Raw genomic sequence first — 20,042 nt, 5'->3', positions numbered from 1 at the left:
TCAGAGCTTCAGTGGACATGGCCCCTGCCATCAAGGAATGTATAGAATTTGGTAGAAAAGACTTGGTTTCTCTTTTTTTCAAGTGCCTAATAGGTGCCAAGCTTTGCCCTTGGCCATCTGGAAAAACAGCAGAATGTAAACACATTTGCTGTCCTCAAGGAGCTGACAGTCAAGAGAGAGGCACAGGCCTGCTAGCCAATCAGAATACATGGGAGCTTTGTCTCCCTGCTAAGGAGAGCTCCTCAGGAGAGTGGAAGCAATGGTGATAGAACCCTCCCCCCGACAATCCAGACACATTTCACCTGCTCCCTGCCCTACCCCCAGGAGATTACCAGTCTAGACTGTGGCATTTTCCAATACTCCCTTGTATTTTTGATTGTGCAGATGTCTGTCTCTCTGGAGTTATGAACTCATTTAGGAAAAGGGTCATCTATCCTCTCGCCTCTCTTTTTCCATGGCGCCTAGCTCTGTGTTTATGGATGAAAAGCCTTCCATCTCTTTATTGATCCGGGTAAAGGATAACTGAGGTCAGGAAAACAAGGAAGGATGGGGCAAGAACAGAGTGGGGTTCTGCCGTCACCTGAAATTTCATCTTTCCCCCTAGTTTGTTCCCAGAGCAAGCTCTTGTTTCCAGGACAGCAAGCTCAGCAAGGAGAGGAGGGGTGGGTAGGATCTGGGATGCCAGGTATCCCCGCGGGTTTGCTATAGTTGTCTTGAAGTATGACAGAGCAGTCATACATAGGACCCAGGTTCCTGTTTGAGGTCTCATGACACAGGGGTGTAGGGCTGATTGGCACCTTCTTCCCCAACCTGCCCACCATCAAAGGCAAACATTGGAATGAGAAGCTGTCCTCGGTGCTGGAGTGCTGAAGCACGTTCCAGGCCTCTGTGGCCATCTGTATCCCCTTCTGCATCTATATCAATTCATAAGATGTCTCAGCTACCCTAGAGCATCACAGAAGCATAAACCTAAAACATGCCTTAGGGAGCATTTAATCCATTTTCCCTCCACTTTCCAGGTAAAGAAACTGAGTTGTCAAGAGGCTAAGTGCTTTTCCCAGCATCACAGGGTTAATGAGAGAGCCTGGGCTTTCTATATCTTGCTTCAGAGCTCATTTTCCTTACATTGCTTATGGAGAATTATGCATACTCTTCCACTAAAAAATTCTCTTCTCTGATGATGTCATCTCTGCTGCATGGCATTGTGCCAAAAGCAACACCTGGGTTCCAAGGTCAATTCTGCCACTGATTTGCTCCTTGGCTGTGGACAAGTTGATTCTCAACTCTGGGCTTCATTCGTCCTTTCTGTAGAGTGAGAAGGATCAATTCAGGCAGAGTGAACGTATGTCACATGTCCCTTGGCTCCCCTCTCCCCATCAATTCAATAATTGGTCATGACAATTTTTTTCCTGCTGTGCCTGGACTTAGTCTATATCCTTGTCATCCCAGTGTTCCAGGCAGTTACTACCAGTTAAATGGAATTAGTTCATAAATGGAAATCCACTTCCTGGACCGAAAGCCTGTCCAATCTTTGCATTCCGGAATTCTCTGACAATAACTTTCTCTGGCTCTCCTTTCAGTCCTCTTTCTCCTTGGAATCTCTCCTGCCCTTCTCCATTTCAGCTCACTGAGCTCAAGGTCATGCCTTCACAAATGACTTTGCATTGGTGCCATCCATGCTAAACATGACCCTTTTAGAGAAAGGCACAGAAATTACTCAGGCTACCCACCCCTTTCCCCACTGACAATAAGGCCACTGGAAGGTTGCTTGGGTCCTTAATTGTGACCCATCGGGTTGAAGTTTTAGGAAAATCTAGGCTCGGGGGGAGGGAGAAAATAGAAATCCAAACAGCCTATGCCAAAGGGGAAAGTCCAGCCAATTTAATTTCCTGCAGCTGGTCTCATTCTTCAACTGCTGCTTGCTGCCAAAAACATGGCTTTAAAAATTCTAATAGGTGTGAGCAGAGACAATCTGTATGGATCAGCAGAATCTCCTCCTAGCAGGAATATGCATTAGTGACTAATGAAAAAATAAGCAGACATTGACTTCTTTTGTAGAGAAACCAAATGTATCGAGGCAAGCAATGAAGAGAGATCGAGAGAATGTTAATGTTAACTTTTAATGTTAATGTTTACAGGGTGGGGGATGGGACTGGGGTGTGAGTATGTGGAGCCTGGAAATCTACGTGGTGTAAAATTTGCCAGAATCCACTTGCAGCTGTTTTCTTCTAGACCCTGAAGGATGATGGCTTGCCTGAAGCCATGCTGAGATCCCTGGGGTACTATCAATAAACAAGATGGGGGATATGGAGGTGAGGGGCAGACAGACCTTCATTCCTCTGCCAAGGCAGAGCTGACATGAATAAAAATCTCAAAGCTGTGGGGGTTTTTTTGTGTGTGTGTGTGTTTTTTTTTTTTTTTTGAGACGAGTCTCGCACTGTTGCCCAGGCTGGAGCACAGTGGCATAATCTCGGCTCACTGCAGCCTCCGCCTCCCGGGTTCAAGCGATTCTCCTGTTTTAGCCTTCTGAGTAGCTGGGATTACAGGTGCGTACCACCACGCCTGGTTAATTTTTGTGTTTTTAGTAGAGACAGGGTTTCACCGTCTTGGTCAGGCTGGTCTCAAACTCCTGACCTCATGATCTGCCTACCTCCACTTCCCAAAGTGCTGGGATTACAGGCGTCAGCCGCTGTGCCCAGTCAGAGCTGTGTTTTTAAAGCCTCAGTCATTAGTCTTAGGTTTTGCAATCCAGTGCAATTCTTTAGTTCTCCTGAGCCTCAGTTTCCTCATCTGTAAAATAGGGTTATTCATATTAATATAGAACTCATTGGGTTGATAATGATAACCATTTACTGAATGTTTACTATGCACCAGGCTGAGGCTGAGGGGGGTGACATAACTTAGAATGTTTAGCACATAGTAATTGCTTGATATTTGTGATTGCATTGTATCATAACCAGCATCACCATCATGATCATCATTATCATCATCATCATCATCAATTTTGCTTCTACCATCACCTCCACCTCCTTCATCGTCACTATTTTTTTCAATCTACCTTTATCAAGGTCTCCTGGTGGGGCATAGTTACATGGGTTATGTTTAGTGTCCATAGACTTCGGAGGCAACGTGACATAGCTTTGAGTCCTGACTCCATTATTTACCCACTGGATGCTCACCAACATGTTACTTCACCTCTCTGTGCCTCAATCTTCTCTTCTATAAAATGGGGATAATAGCATACCTGCCTCGAAGGGTTATCAGTGAGGTGATGCATGTAAAGTACCTCCTGTGTACCTGACAAATATGAGCTGAAGAGACTGCCCCTGAGGATATGTCTTTAGTTAGTGATGGTTAGGTTGAGTCTGATGCAGAAGGTCCCACAGGAGGGCCAGAAGCCATTCCATCAACAGTGTGACCTGGACCAGGCCACTTTCCTCCCTTAGACATCAATTCTGCTTTGGCAGCAGGGAGAGGGTGCTCCCTGCTCTCCCCACCTCTCAGGATCAGCAAGAGGTTAAATGGAACTGGAAAGTCATAATAGAAAGGCTTTAAGAAGTCAGACCTGCTACATGGATAAGTTTGACGATGATGATGATAATGACGATGATGATGGTGGTGGTGGTGGTGGCTTTGGTCCAGCCTCTGGTCAGTGTCAGCAAATTTCTTGATGTGAGGGAAAAGGAGTTGCTGGGTGCAGACAGAGGAAGGTAAATGCCTGTTTGGAGGCCGCTCCTGTTCTGGGAAAGAGAATACTGGAGTGTGGTGATTGAATGATAAGAACTCCTTCCCGAATCCTGAAAACCACTTTCTCTCCTGCCAGGATGCCATGTTGGTGGCCCTTAAGAGCCTCATGCCAGCCTGCCTCTTCAATATCATTGGGTTTGGATCTACATTTAAGAGCCTTTTTCCTTCCAGCCAGACCTACAGTGAGGTAATGAGGGGGCAAGGCTGGGACCAGGAGGGTGGTACATGGTGGGGAGCAGAGGAAAGGAGCGAAAGGGGGAAAAATCGTTAAAACCCTAGTGCTGGCCTCAAAAGCTGCCTACCCACAGAGAACCCAGATCACACCCGGGGGCAGAGAACTAAAGAGACGCTATCTCTGTTTGGACATTTTTCTGACATCTCAGACTTCTGACATCCCTCCCTCTTTAGAATCAAACAATATTTTGGGCAAAGTGTGTGTGTGTGCAGAGATGAGGTACAGAAAGTGGGTAGAGAGAGGACATAGCCCAAGCCTGCCACTCACTGAAGCCTCCGTTTCACAAGGATGATGGACGCATGCAAGGTTGAGCTAAGGAAGCAGATGATAAGGAGTAGGGGAGTGAATAGGTGGATGAGTGGGCGTGGCAGTGGGCTAAGAATGGAACTCACAAGGCTCAAGATACTGTGTGAAACAAGAAGGCTGTGGCCCCAGCAGCATGTTCAAAATTGGAGCATCCTACCCAGATCTAAGAAGAGGAAGAGAGGGAGGGAGGAAGGAAGGAAAGGAGGGAGGAAGGACAGACAAATGGGACACTTTTCAACTAAAAATAATGTTATGAGTTTTAAAAATACAAGAATAATATATGTTGCATGCGCTTGTAATCTCAGCTACTCAGGAGGTTGAGGTGGGAAGGTCACTTGAACCTAGGAGCTTTGAGTCCAGCCTGGGCAGCACAGTGAGACCTCATTTCTGCAGTGATAACAACAAAAGAATAATATGTATTGATCACTCCACAATTTTTAAATGTAGATATCAACAACAAAATGTGTTTAAAAATCTCCCGTGATTATGTCAGTCAGGAAAAAAGGAAGAAAAGACACTGCTGAGAGCTTAGTATAAATCCTTCCAGCCCTTGTTCTATGCGTTTACACACATTTTCAATAAAGATAGGATTAGGCCTTCCATACTGTTCTGTAACCTACTTTTCTAACGCAGCAGTCTATCATGAATGTATTTCCATGCCAGTAAGTATTAATCTGTAATGTAACTGTAATGGCTTCCTAGTATTTCACTACAGATAGATTGGGACTTATTTAACAAAACCCCTGCAGTCAAGCATTAAAGTTCTTCCCATTTTATTTAGTCATCTTTGTATCACAGATTTTGCATGCATCTTTAATTATTCCCTTAGAATTAATTCCTAGCCTTGCAGGCTCAAAAGCTACACATACGTCTTAAGACTTTTGATACATGCCGTTACTGCTTTTCTTTTTTCTTTTCTCTCTCTCTCTTTCTTTCTTTCTTTTTTTTTTTTTTTTGAGATGGAGTGTCTCATCTCTTACTCTGTCACCCAGGCTGGAGTGCAGTGGTACGATTTTGATCTTGGTTCACTGCAACCTCTGCCTCTCAGGTTCAAGCGATTCTCCTGCCTCAGCCTCCCAAGTAGCTAGGATCACAGGCATGCACTCCCACACCTAGCTAATTTTTGTATTTTTAATAGAGATGGGGTTTCACCATTTGGGGCAGGCTGGTCTCGAATTCCTGACCTCAAGTGATCCACCCGCCTTGGCTTCCCAAACATGCTGTTACTTCTAAGGCCTGTCCAAGAGTGGATGTTGAAACAGCATTCCCTGAGCCAGGAGGAGGAGGTCACTGTATCCAGTGGGAATCTACTCTTGCTGCAAATTACATCCATCCTTGGCCAGTTGGGACCCACACAGTTGGTCCAGAGCAAGGAAATTTGAAGCCTGGATTAGAGAAATGATTTTCTCAAAATGTCACAGGGGGCTGGTGCCAGAGTCAGCCTCTGGACTCAGATCTTAAGATTCCTAGTCCAGTGTTCTTTCCATCACACAACCCGCCTCCCTCATCAGAAGAAGAAACCTCATGTATGCCAAGGAATCAGGGGTTTAATGTGCTGCCTCTTCCAGGAGTGCTTCTATTTTTAAAGGAGAACCCAGAAAGGACAACTGGTTGGTGTTTCAGGCATTGGTAGGGGGTGCTGTTGAGCAGAATGACACCAAATGAGTGGTCACCCATTCTTCCTGTGAGTGTGGGCAGGGATGAAAGTGGGAGCGTTGGTCAACTCTGGTGAGCCTAAAAGAAGATCTAGGGAAACAAAGGCCTCTTCCTCAGGTGGTCTAGAGTCTCTGTGCCATACGGTGATCCTGGGGACTGCCTGCTTCTCTGCAGGAGAGCTTGGCCATGGCCTGTGATGACATCCAGAGAATGAGAGCCGACATGGGTGGGACCAACGTCCTTTCCCCTCTCAAGTGGATCATCAGGCAGCCAGTGCACCGAGGCCACCCGAGACTCCTCTTCCTGATCACAGATGGCGCTGTCAACAACACGGGGAAGGTGCTGGAGCTGCTGCGAAATCACGCCTTCTCCACCAGGTCGGCCTTGGCTGAGGGTCTAGGCTCGGTGACTCCAAGCTGCCGGGGCTGGGGCACCACAGCCCAAGGGCAATGTGGAAAATGCCACAGGGAGAGGACAGGACCCACAATTCCCACAGGGCTTTGCTTCCAAGAGAGTGTGGGCTGATTTAAAAGTTCATCTTTTTCCCTCTCAAGTTCAGAATGGGTGAGTTACCCATGCCTCTGCACACAACTCGTGAAAGCAGCCCAGGGAGAGATCCCATAGCCAAGGGAGAGGCTGCTCCTGCTCTGTGCTGGGTGGGAACTGATGGACTGTCTGTGGGTGAATTGATGGATGTGTATGTGGGTACTCCCTGATGGCCCCTCTTCTTTCTCCCTCTCCCTCTACCTGAAGATAGGGCCAGCTCCGAGATCCTGCTGGGCCATGCTCTGTCCCTTTCCACATCAGAAGGTAAAGATGTAGAGAGGATAGGACATAGCAGCCTCTCTTCTCCCCTTCCCCCAGGTGCTATAGCTTTGGAATTGGACCCAACGTCTGCCACAGACTGGTGAAAGGGCTGGCATCTGTGTCCAAGGGCAGTGCTGAGTTCCTGATGGAGGGGGAGCGGCTGCAACCCAAGGTAGGCAGCAGAACCCACGCAGTCCCTTCTGGTGCTGGAACCTCAGAGACCCAGACCAGTCACGTGGCAACTCAGTGGTGAAGGCAGAATGTCACCCCAAATCTGAGCTCTTCACTAGGCCACACTGCACCCCAATGAGAACCAGAGACTTGCAAGTCACAGAGCAGGCAACTCTTGAAGCAATGCCGGGACGCTAAATCCTCTGGTCTCCAGCCACTGAACACACACTCCATCCACTGCTAGACAGGATGAAGCTCCTGAAAAAGCTACCTATATGGGTTGGAGTTGTGTTTGAGGTCCATATCTGGACACATTCCTGATGATGACAAATGGTGGCTCAGAAGAATCTAAAGAACCCGGAAATAAAGGAGGCTGTAGTCTTCTTTCCATGTCCTGCACATTTGACACAAATAAACTAACCCTTAGAAAATCCCCTTATCAGTGCAGTAAACAAAGACAGGGCTGAGATTAAGAGTGAAGACATTTACTGGGGATAGTGTCTATGAAAGGTGGAACAGGAGGAAACTGGAAGAAAAACTCTTCAGTCCAAGAGTCTGATCCAACAACTGTGAAAGGAAAGTGGGAGCAAAATTGGGCAAGAAAGCCTCAGACTGTGATGCCCTGAAAGGTCTCAGCCATCCAGCAGGGAGCTCTGGAACAAAGGTTGCCCATCAAAGTCTGTGATGTGCTGAAATGACCAGGCTGTACTATCCCTGCCATATTAAATCATTGACTTGGGGCTTCCAGGGAGAGATATGGTCTTGGCTCAAAAGCTGGGGTGCTGCATCTGGAAGCTGTCACCTAACTGCACTTCTTCCAGCAAGAAGGCATGGTCTTTCCTTGCCACAACCCCCAAGTCATTTTCTCCAGGTTTGCAGTACAGAACATCCAAGGAAATCAGTCTAAGTGATGACCACAGCCGTCATTTACTGAACACCTACCACATGGCATGCACTTCAAATTCAATATTGCAAATAATCCTTCAACTACACCCTCCTACTTTAACAGAAGGGAAAACTGAGGGCCAGAGAGGTAAATGAACTTGCTCAAGATCATTATCCAGTCCATGGTTTGACACAAACCTGTGTGCCCTTGGGCTACTCACAGCCCTACTTTGAGCCTCAGATGTTCTCATTTATAAAATGCTAAACTGGCCAGGTGTGCAGTGGCTCACACCTGTAATCCCAGTACTATGGGAGGCATAGGCAAGTGGATCACTTGAGGCCAGGAGTTTGAGACCAGCCTGGCCAATTTGAGGGAACCCCATCTCTACTAAAAACACAAAAATTAGCCGGGCATGGTGGCAGGTGCCTGTAATCCCAGCTACTCAGGAGGCTGAGGCAGGAGAATCACTTGAACCCAAGAGGTGGAGGTTGCAGTGAGCCAAATTATGCCACTGCATTCCAGCCTGGGTGACAGAGTCAGACTCTGTTTCAAAATAAAATAAAATAAAAATGCTAAGCTTAGAAAAGATGACAGCAAAGATGCTCTCCAACTCTGACATTCTAGGAATCTAAGAAGCTCAGAGTTGTGCTCACTGCTGGGCAGGTCACCCCAAGGCCTGCTGTCCCCTCTTCCCTGCTCCCACTCCCCACTAAGCTCATACTTACATGATCTTCTGTACACATCTCTTCTCACACATCCCCCAATCTGCATTCTGACCCTGCCCTACAGATGGTCAAATCCTTGAAGAAGGCCATGGCCCCAGTCCTGAGTGATGTGACTGTGGAGTGGATCTTCCCTGAGACCACTGAGGTCCTGGTCTCACCCATCAACGCCAGCTCCCTCTTCCCTGGAGAACGGCTGGTGGGGTATGGCATTGTATGTGATGCTTCCTTGCACATCTCCAATCCCAGATCTGTAAGTATCCTAGAAACTCCAGGGGTCCATGGGGGCCCAGAACCCGTGCCTACAAATCATCCTTAGCTGGAAAGACTATTTGTGACAGTTAGAAACTAATTGGAATTGGGTTTACAGTTGTGGGTTTACAGTTTTCCCAGTTGTGGGTTTACAGTTGCCAGGCCACAGGCATTAATCACAGTGGCATGGCTAAGGTAGATGCCACCATCTCAAAAATGTGGTTCTTAAAAGCCCCTGAAGTAGAACCACTTAAAGAACTTGTTTAAAATGCAGAGCTTTGGGAGACTGAGGCAGGAAGATCACTTGAGGTCAGGAACTTGAGACCAGCCTGGCCAACAGGGTGAAATCCCATTCTCTGCTAAAAATATAACAAAATTAACCAGGCATGGTGGCAGGCACCTGTAATCCCAGCTACTCAGGAAGCTGAGGCATGAGAATCACTTGAACTCAGGAGGCAGTTTGCAGTGAGCCAAGATCATGCCATTGCACTCCAGCCTGGGCGACAGAGCTAGACTCCATCCTAAAACAAAACAAAACAAAATGCAGAGCCCTAACTTCCATCCAAGTCTGTTGAATAAGAATCCCCTAGGATAAAGCCCAGAAAATTGCATTTTACATCATCTCCCCTAAGTGATTTGGTGCACACTTCAGTTCAAGAACAAATGCACTCAGATTTCGTTCTCCACACACTCTAGTAAGCTCATATCTCCTTAGATAAGTTTGTGTTTTATTTCTTTACATGGATGATTCCCTTGTCTGTGGTGGCAGAAGTGGGATGAAAGCCAAGAACTTCTGAAAGGGAGGTGAAATTCATGCTAAAATGTGAGAGATTGCCAAAGGAGCTGTTTCCTCACCTATCTTTCCTCTTTCATGAGTCTATCCACTCTCTCCAAAGGATTTCTTATCTTGTTTTGTTTTTCAAAAAAGAAGTCACAAACTCAATGCCTAGAGAAATTGGGCAGGTATGGAATGAATGAAATGGACTTGGTGTAAAAATAAAAGGGGCCAATGCTGTGATGGATAGCAGCTACCACTGAACTCACAGTTGGAAAGGCAATAAGGAGTGGTGAGGAATATGGCAAAGTGGATGGCACACACCCTGTCTAAACTGGGCAGCCCCTATGCAGCCCTAAAAAAGTGTCATCATGCAGAAATGTGAGTCCTATGTTAAATGTGTGTCTAATTTTTCAGGAGAAATTGGAACTTTATGTGAAAAGCTCCAGATTTTTGAATGTTATGAAATGTTTTCAGAATTGTGATCAGGGTAATGGTTAATGTGTTGTGGAGAATGGAGTGTTCAGCCACAGGGAGAAAATGCTAAATAAAATGCTGGCCAAGTCCTTGCACAGTCCAGACCTTCCTGGGAGGTCTAGAAGACACCAGTTCATCAACAGACCCTCCCACAAGAAGGGCCTGGACGCAGTCATCAAATCCATTCTCCTTTGCTTACTCAATATTGGCAACGTTTGCCCTGCTACTGGTAGGGATAAAGAGGACCTTCACATATTGTTGGTGTAAATATAACTCCACAGCCCTCCTGGAAAGCAACCTAGAAATAACTAATAAAATTAGAGATAGGCCGGGCATGGTGGCTCATGCCTGTAATTCCAGCACTTTGGGAAGCCAAGGCAGGTGGATCACCTGAGGTCAGGAGTTCGAAACCAGCCTGGCCAATATGGTGAAACCCTGTCTCTACTAAAAATACAAAAATTAGCTGGGTGCAGCATCAGGCACCTGTAACCCCAGCTACTCAGGAGGCTGAGGCATGAGAATCACTTGAACTCAGGAGGCGGAGGTTGCCGTGAGCCAAGATTGCGCTACTGCACTCCAGCCTGGGGGATATGGCGAGACACTATCTCCAAGAAAAAAAAAATAGAGATATATAAACCTTTCAACACAGAAATCCTACTCCTAGGAGTCTATCCCATAAAAATAAAAGTGATGTAATAGATTTATTTCCAAGGATTTATTGTAGTATTTTTTATGGTGACAAAAATAAATGGCCACAAACTGAATGCTTAACAATAAGGCATGGTAAAATATTGTGCAGTCAAATGCTAAAAAGGATGGTTGAGGCCAGGCACAATGGCTCATGCCTGTAATCCCAGCACTTTGGGAGCTGGGATTACCAAGGAAGGAGCCTGGCTTGAGGCCAGGAGTTCAAGACCAGCCTGGGCAACCCCGTGAGACCACTTCTCTACAAAATATAAAAATTAAAAAATTAGCCAGACGTAGTGACGTATGCTTGTAGTCCCAACTACTCTGGAAGCTGAGGCGGGAGGATTGCTTGAGCCCAAGAGTTGGAGGCTGCAGTGAGCTGATTGTGTCACTACACTCCAGCCTACGTGCAGTGTGGAGACCCTATCTCTAAACAAACAAACAAAATCATAGTTGAAATGCAAAATTTCCAAAATGTTTTAAGTGCAAAATTCAAGATACTGATAAGTGTAAGCAGTATGGCAAAGTTTTTATAATACAAAAAATGACCCCCAAAAGATGATGTGTTATTTATACATAGAGGTGACCCTTGAACAATGTGGAGGTTAGGGATACCGACCCCCCATGCAGTCAAAATTTCACATATGACATTTGACTCTCTAAAAACTTAACTGCTAATAGCCTACTGTTGACTGGAGGCTTTACTGATAACATAAACAGTCAATTAACACATATTTTGTGGGTTATATGTATTATACTCTGTGTTTTTACAAAAAAGTGTGCTAGAGAAAATAAAATGGCTTTGAGAAAATCAAAAGGAAGACAAAATACATTTACTATTCATTAAGCGGAAGTAGATCGTCATGAAGGTCTTCATCATCATCGTCTTGACGTTGAGTGGCGGAGGTGGAGGGTTGGTCTCAGAGGTGACAGGAGGGAAGAAGTGGAGGAGGTGGAAGGAGAGGCAAGAGAAGCCAATGCTCAGTGTAACTTTTATTGAAAAAAATCCACATATAAATGGACCCACGCAGTTAAAACTTGTGTTGATCAAGGGTGAACTGTATGTTTATATCAGGGAGAATGGAATGGAAGGAACAGATGGTTTATTTTGTTAATTTTGGTTACCTATTTGGAGACAGGAGTGGCATTTAGAATTTCATTTAAAAAATTTAATGAAGTCAATGATTAAAAACATAAACAACCTAAGTGTTTTGAAAGATAATTCCATTCACCATCTCTTGAACAGAAGTTTGTCTCAATTCCCTAAACAAACACAAATCTTTCCTATTGAGCTGTTTCTTCAGAAACGAAAACCACACCACCGCTGCTCACACCCCTTGCTCCCTGCGGAAGTCCTTCCTGACACCTAGCCTCACTCCTAGCCCTCTTTTCTGTTCCTCCCTCCAGGACAAGAGGCGTCGGTACAGCATGCTACACTCTCAGGAGTCTAGCAGCTCCGTCTTCTACCACTCTCAGGATGACGGACTCGGACAGGAAGGTGGAGACTGTGCCAAGAACTCGGGAGCACCCTTCCTCCTAGGGCAAGCCAAAGATGCCCGGCTAGTCAGCAGAAACTCCACCACCAAGCACGGTCGGTCTGCGGTTCTAAGGATTGCTACCTTACGTTGAGCGTTTACTATGTGCTAAGCACTTGGTAAAAACCACCTCATTGAATAGTTAGCAGCTGCAGAGGTCAGTACTATTATACCCAGTGTACAGATGAGGAAATTGAGACTTGGAGAATTTGAGCAACTTGGCTAAGCTTATAGAGCAATAGGTAGAGTACAGACAAAGAGTCTGGATCTATCTGACTCCAAAGCCTCGTTATGGTGTTAGTTTCCATTCAAAGGGTACCTATTGATTCCCTACTAAGGTTAAGGGCTGAGAGCAATGTGGGAAGCAAAGACGACTCAGACATGTCCCCTGCCCTTCCGGAGCTTTCCATGTAGTAAGAGATACATCTGGCACTATCTCTGAAAGAAAGCAGAGTGACAGGGTGCCAGGGACCCCTAGAAAATTTAACAAGCTATAGGAATCCCAGGAGAAATGAGTACATCTGCTAGATGATATCAACAAAGACTTCACAAGCGGACTGCTTCTTAGAGGTGGGAAGGGAGAGGACGTTCCAGGCAGAAACTGCCTGAGCAGCAATGTGGAGACTGTGACACTTAGAAAGCACACACACAATTGGCTTCTGATCTAGTGTGGTTGACTCACTTTGTACCTTTTTTTTTTTTTTTTTCTGAGGCAGAGTCTCTCTCTGTCACCCAGGCTGGAGTGCAGTGGCACGATCTCGGTTCACTACAACCTCCACCTTCTGGATTCAAGCAGTTCTCAAGCCTCAGCCTCCCGAATAGCTGGGACTACAGGCACACACCATCACACCTGGCTAATTTTTGTATTTTTTGTAGAGACAGGCTTTTGCCATGTTGCCCAGGCTGGTATGGAACTCCTGACCTCAGATGATCTGCCCACCTCGGCTTCCCACAGAGCTGGGATTACAGGTGTGAGCCACCACACCCAGCCACTTTGTGCCTTTTAAAAGAAGCAGCAGGGAGAGTAGCTGGGAAGCTAGACTAGGGCCAGATCCGGAGAGGCTCTGGATGCCAGGGGAGGCACCTGCACATATTTCAGTAGGCAAGAGGTGGAGAACATGAGATGCTTCCAAACAGGAAAGGGGGACGCAAGCCCCACTCTTTCCCTGCTGTCCCACTCTGATGGTTCCCCATCACTATCCCTGTCCAGATCCGAACGTCTCCCAGCGACGGAGGGCATATAGCACCAACCAGATCACCAATCACAAGCCCTACCCAAGGGCTACCACGGCAAGTGACCCCATGCCAGCTGCCAAGAGATATCCACTGCGGAAAGCCAGGCTGCAGGACCTCACCAACCAGACTAGCCTGGATGTCCAGTGGTGGCAGATTGATTTGCAGGTACCCAAGCAGGACAGGTTAGGGAGGAGCTGGGGAAGGCGATAGGCAGGGGAGAGCTGTGTCCCCTCCTTCAGCCATGGGACGGGGCCATCCACAACTTACACTGTCGAGTGAGTCCCTCCCTCTTTCCTTCCCTAGGCCTTCATCTACCTTATCTCCGAGTACATGCTCCAAATCAGGACACCCACCAGTGAAAAAGCTCACTCATTCCCTGCACACACACACTGCCCAGTTGGCAAGGAACATTTGCATGTTGTCTTTCACTTGACTTTATAGCACCCCTAGGGAAAGGGAGAGTTTAGGGGCCCACCTTGGCTCAGTACAGATGTGGATATTGAGAACCAGAGAGGTAGGGCACCTATCCAGGGTCACACAGTCAGTCAGAGGATTACAACCTGTCTGACCTTTGAAGGACCCTCTGCCTTCAAAGCCTTTTATTCCCCCTCTATTAGACTGCACCTCCTACAAATTCCAGGGCATATACATTTACCCAGGGCAGAGGGGATTTTTTGTTCATTTGTTTGATTGTTTGTTGAGACAGAGTCATGCTCTGTTGCCCAGGCTGGAGTGCAGTAGTGCCGTCTCTGCTCATTGCAACCTCCACCTCCTGGATTCAAGCAATTCTCATGCCTCAGCCTCCCAAGTAGCTGGGATTACAGGCATGTGCCACCACACCTGGCAAATTTTTTTTCTTTTTTGAAATGGAGTTTCACTCTTGTTGCCCAGGCTGGAGCGCAATGGCGCAATCTCGGCTCACTGCAACACCTGCCTCCAGGGTTCAAGTGATTCTCCTGCCTCAGCCTCCTGAGTAACTGAGATTACAGGCACATACTGCTGTGCCCAGCTAATTTTTGTATTTTTAGTAGAGACGAGGTTTCACCATGTTGGCCAGGCTGGTCTCGAACTCCTGGCTTCAGGTGATCCACCTGCCTTGGCCTCCCAAAGTTCTGGGATTACAGGTGTGGCAATTCTGTGGCAATTCTGGGGGCAATTCTGTGCACTGTAGAATGTTTGGCAGCATCCCTTGGCCTCTGCTCATTAGAGGCCAGGAACAACACCATCCCCAATCATGACATCCAAAAATGTCTGCAGACACTTTAGTTCCCTGGGGAGCTAAATCACCTGGTTGAGCACCACTGTCCTAAACCAAATTGTGGTTTAACCCATTCATCAAGAATGGGCTTGGCCGGGCGCAGTGCCTCATGCCTGTAACCTCAGCACGTTAGTAGGCCAAGGCAGGCAGATCGCTTGAGCCCAGGAGTTTCAGACCAGCCTGGGCAACATGGCAAAATCCTGTCTCTACAAAAAATACAAATATTAGCCAGGCATGGTGGCACACGCCTGTAATTCCAGCTACTCTGGAGGCTGAGGGAGGAGGATCACTTGAGCCCAGGAGGCAGAGGTTGCAGTGAGCTGGGATGATGCCATTGCACTCCAGCCTGGGAGACAGAGAGAGATCCCATCTCAAACAAAACAAAAAACAAACAAACAAAAGAATGGGCTTTATGTAGATTTGTCCTTGTAAGGCTGTGGTTCCATAAAAGCAGCCTTTTCACTTTCCCTATATGCCCCCTCCCACTTCCAACTACCAACCCCATCCCTCCTACCTCCACTTACACATAAGCCCACTCTCTAAGGGTAGGGACACGGCCATCTTATCCCTGGAGGCCCTTCTCTGTGCTTATTGAGGGACCACTTGATGCAATCAGAAGGCAACTGGCCCTGCAGTCTGTCTGACTCTGCTCCTCAAACATGTCACTCAACTCTCTGAGCCCCAGATGCCTCGTCTACAAAATGGGGAGAATAGCTTAGGCACACGATTGAGCTGCCATCCATCAAAAGACGTTTATTGAGAGCCAACTCTAAGTGGAGGACTCTTCCAGGCATTGGCTGATAAAAGATGCAGTGCCCGGTCCAGCACCTGGCACACAGCAGGCATCCTCTGCTGGCAGCTTTATTTGGTGAGAGCTCTGAACAGGCTGGTTCCCCTTTACTTCTTTCCTGCATGCTCCCTAGCTCTTCAGACCCATCTCTGCTCATCTCTCACTCCCTCCTGCCTGGCTTCTTCCCCAACCCAATTCTCCCTTATGCATGCACATACAACACACTTATATGTGCGCACACACACACACACACACACTCCATGCGCCCTCTAGATGGATGTAGGGCTGGATCTTAGACTCATCTGTTGCCATGGAAACTTTACCAGCTTCAGTTGCTCTCTGTGACCCAGTGTGGTGTTCATGCCTGGGGAAATCCTAGTGTTTGATTGGGCAAGGAGTGGAGGGTAGGGATCCCCTGGGACTTAGCAGCCCTGGCTGGTGTCATCCAGGGAGTTACCAGTCCCCTCCTTCTCCCACATTCTTGTACCATTCTTAGGACCTCTGGCTTAGAAAGACAGAAAGGCAGCCCCCATTTAATGGGGAGACACAGTCCCCCTCCTAATAAATACTTGATAGGGATGGAAAACCCCCCATGGCTAACTGTTAGCCTAAAAAAGTGTTAAACCTGATAAGTGCCTTTTTGTCCTCATCCCCTCCCCCTACCAGGGGATGTATATTGGTCCCAGAGGCTTAAAATTCATTTCTAATTAATTTCATATTCTTCAATTACAAAAGTAATACAGTGTTTGCAATAAAAACCCTCAATTACAAAAGTAGTACATACTCAATGTTTGCAATAAAAACCCTCAAACAATTCAGTCAGGTATAAAGTACAAATAAAAGGCCCCCTGCCCTATTCCCAGACCCACTTGGTTTTGAGTGTTTCCTTCTAGAAATATTAATACTACACACACAAACACATACATACACAGTACACGTATGTATTTTAATAATCGCATATGCAAACTGCTCTCCAACTTACTTTTCTAATGTCTCTTTAATTCACTTTTTAAATAAATAACAGTGCACTATATTTATTTAAAAGTGAATTTAATTACCCTTTTTGGTGAACAGTTCTATGAGATTTGACAAACGTATATGGTCATGTAATCATCGCCACAGTGAGGATACAGGACAATCACAACTTACTTTTTTAAAATAAGTTTTGTCTTGGACATCTTTTCACTTTGGCATGAAGAAAACTACTTCTTTATTTTCAATGTTGTGTGACATTCCATTGCGTGGAATATACCAGAACTTATTTGCCAACGCCGACTGATGCCAACCCCGACTCATTTCGGTAGTTTCCAGATTTTTACATTTACAAACAATACTGCAACAAATATACAGTACTTGCGCATCGATATTTGCACCCTTGTGTATTTCCAGAAGATTGAATTCCTGAAAAAGGAATTGCCAGATCAAAGGAGCTTATGCATTTTAATTGATAGCACATTGCTAGATTGTTCTCCCACAACTGTGTGCCCATTTACATCAGCACTGACAGTCCATGAGAGACCCTGTCTTTCCATTGACCACAGGGGTGCCATCAAACATTTGAATATTTGCCAATCTGCAAGATAGAAAAAAATTATAAACTTTTGCTATAAATGGCCTGCAAATGCCTTTAACACATTATTCTATTAAGTTTGTATTTTACCTCCAGTGATTTACAAAAGCTTCTTGAAAATGATCTTTGTCGAGGCTATTACAAATGTATTCCTCCATTTATCCCTTGCCTTTTGATGTCTGTTTGTACCAGCACAAGAATAGATAGATTAAATCAACAAAACAGAACAGAAAGTCCATAAATAAAACTAAATGTGCATGAAAGCTTTGTTGCGATAGAGGTAGGAAACTGATTAAGCTGCAGGGATTCAAATGGAAAAACTGCATTCAATAAATTGTGAGATTCTTACCATTTGGAAAATCAAGAAAAATCTGATTCCTTTCTTCTTACTCCAAAATAAATTTCATGTAAATCAAAGATTTAAACACACAAACAAACAAAAATGAAATCCCAAAAATTCTAGAATATTTTTTTGAGTGAGAAAGACCTTTTAAGTATGACATATGGGAAGACATAAGGAAAAAAGGTTGATAATTTTAACCATACACACAAAAAAGTTTAAACTTCATGGTAAAAAAAAAAAAAAAAAAAAAAAAAAAAAAAAAAAAAAAAAAAAAAGTGAGTTTAGAATTATCCATGGTGTATTATTTTCCACGGCTTTCCACGGTTTGGAGTTTCTCCATGGTTTCGGATTATCATTGTTGATGTTTCTCATGGATAATGGAGACTGGGTCATGCATCCCTGAGTACTGGAGGGGCAGTGCCCAGGAGGAGCTGCTGTGCCCCAGGAAAGAGCTGGTGCGGTGGGGGTGGGGAGCCGAAGGAAGGAGAGTCCAGCCACCAGGAGCTCTTCCTCCTCCTCCTCCGCCGCCTCCTCCTCCTCTTTCTCTTTCTCCTCTTCCCTCCCTAGCCCTTGCTGAACAGTGATCAGGACCTGGACCAGGGCCCCAAACTCCGTGGCCCAGGGGCCCGAAGGCCCTCTCTGCTGCCCCAAGGCTGCCAGCCCTTCCTGCCCTGGGGCCAGGAGACCCAGGCCTGGAGCCCCGTGAGAGAGCGGACTTCTGACAGCCGAAGCCCCGGAGATCTAGGTAAGTGACCACAGGATCCAGGACCTGACTGGGGACAGGGAGGAATCCTTGACTGTGGTTCAACTTCAGATGACAGGCCCAGAGGGCAGATGCCTGGGTCTGTCCCCTTGGGGTCTGCTGCGGCTCACCCCTTTCTGAGGACCTCACCAATCCCACGCTTCCCAGTCACCCTGGTTCTTGGGGGACCTGTGAGGCTGCAGCTCCATTCTCTGTGCCCCTGTCCCACCCCATCCTATCTGGCCCCCTCAGGCACTAGCTTCCTGGGAGGCGGATCTGTCCTCCCTTGGGGACAAGCCCATGCCCCCGCAGCTGTCCTAAGAAAGCAGTTGGAGTTGTCTGTTCCCTGGGGAGATGGAGGGAGTTGTACGTGCTTAGAAGTGTCTGCTCCCTGGGGAGGGACGTTGCCCCCTGGGAGTTAGCCGTCTTTCAGCGCTTGGCCCACTTGTCCCTCTGCCCGCAGAGCCGTCCCACCACCCCTCTGCCTTCGAGACAGAGGCATCCTCGGACTGGGAGGCCCCAGCCGAGTCCCAGGAGCGAGCCAGTCCCAGCAGGCCCGCCACCCCTGGCCCGGTGCTGGGCAAGGCCCTGGTCAAAGGCCTGCGCGACAGCCAACGCCTGCAGTGGGAGGTGAGCTTCGAGCTGGGGCCCCCCGGACCGGAGCGGCGCGACGCGCGGGATGCCGACCTATGGAGCGAGACCTTCCACCACCTGGCGGCCCGCGCCATCATCCGCGACTTCGAGCAGCTGGCGGAGCGCGAGGGCGAGATCGAGCAGGGTGAGCGTCGCGGACCTGCGCCCCTCCGGCGGACAGCCTCCAGAGGACCGCCGTCCTCCACACCCGCGCCCCCTTCCCCACCCGCCCCCGGTGATCCTCCCACCTCCTTCCCGGGTCCTGCCCCACCCCCTCCTCACAGCCCCGCCCAGTTACCCGCCCACTCTCCCTATGACCCGCCCACCTCCTTCCCCGCTCCAGGCCCCACTCTCGCCCCATCCCCTCATTACAGCAGTGCCTAGTGCCCGGCACAACCCCCCATGGCCCGCCCACCCCGCTATTCCCCGCCAGAGCCAGTCCCCACCTCCACAGTCAGCCCACCTCCTTCCCTGACCCGGCCCCCACCCGGTGCCTGTCCACTTCCCCCAGGACCCGCCCTGTTGTCTCCAGTTGGCCTCCAGGACCCGCCTCCTCCTCACAGCCCCGCCCACTGCCCGCCCACTCGCCTCTGCGGCCTCCAGGCTCCGCCGCCTCCCCATTCTGCTCAGTGCCTGGGCTCATTCTCTACCCCCGCTCCAGGATCAGCCCTTCATCTCTGGCTTCAACCCCCTTCATCTGCCCACAGCCCCGCCACGGCTCACTGTTCCCCCACTCCACCTCACACCGCAGCCTGCAGGTGCCTCCCCTCACTCCCAATCGCCCTTCCCCTCCCGCCCACCCACCCACACACGTACAGCCCAGGGCTCCATTCCATTCCCTCCAAGATTCACCCTCTTCCCCCTGCCTCCGAGTAAGTTGCCTTCTCCCCCAGCCCTGGGCTCTTCCACCCCATCCAGTGATCCGTCCTCTTTTCTCCCCGCCTCATTCCTCTCTCTTATGGGCGCCCCATTTCTCAGTGCTCCCCTGCAGCAGCCCCAGTAGGGCTCCAGAGAGAGAACAATGGCGACAGCCCACACCTTCCTCCAAGTCCCCCAGTCCAGTCCAGGGGCTCCACACACTCATTCATCATGCCTTTATTTACTGTGGATCGGCTGGGGGCCAGGCTCCCACTGGGCCGTGTAAACGCAGTTGAACAGCCCAGTGAAAAAGCAATCTCCATCCCTTCCTTACCCATGAGTGCTTGACAAACTAG

The 20,042-nt window shown here is 47.9% G+C and overlaps 1 protein-coding gene across 2 annotated transcripts in view; it reads left to right on the top strand.

The window, feature by feature from the left end:
* VWA5B1 (von Willebrand factor A domain containing 5B1) overlaps positions 1–20,042 on the top strand; it is a 68,411-nt gene that overhangs the window by 33,064 nt on the left and 15,305 nt on the right. For both annotated transcript variants that reach the window (XM_037997295.2, XM_037997310.2), the window contains exons 9-16: positions 3,824–3,934; positions 6,119–6,321; positions 6,809–6,923; positions 8,598–8,783; positions 12,129–12,312; positions 13,467–13,657; positions 18,021–18,198; positions 18,659–18,973. In XM_037997295.2, the coding sequence (XP_037853223.2) occupies positions 3,824–3,934; positions 6,119–6,321; positions 6,809–6,923; positions 8,598–8,783; positions 12,129–12,312; positions 13,467–13,657; positions 18,021–18,198; positions 18,659–18,973 (1,483 nt within the window). The remainder of the gene's footprint in view (positions 1–3,823; positions 3,935–6,118; positions 6,322–6,808; positions 6,924–8,597; positions 8,784–12,128; positions 12,313–13,466; positions 13,658–18,020; positions 18,199–18,658; positions 18,974–20,042) is intronic.

Source organism: Chlorocebus sabaeus, chromosome 20 (genome assembly GCF_047675955.1).
Source record: "Chlorocebus sabaeus isolate Y175 chromosome 20, mChlSab1.0.hap1, whole genome shotgun sequence".
NCBI lineage: Eukaryota > Metazoa > Chordata > Mammalia > Primates > Cercopithecidae > Chlorocebus > Chlorocebus sabaeus.
This window is presented reverse-complemented; position numbering and strand designations above follow the sequence as displayed.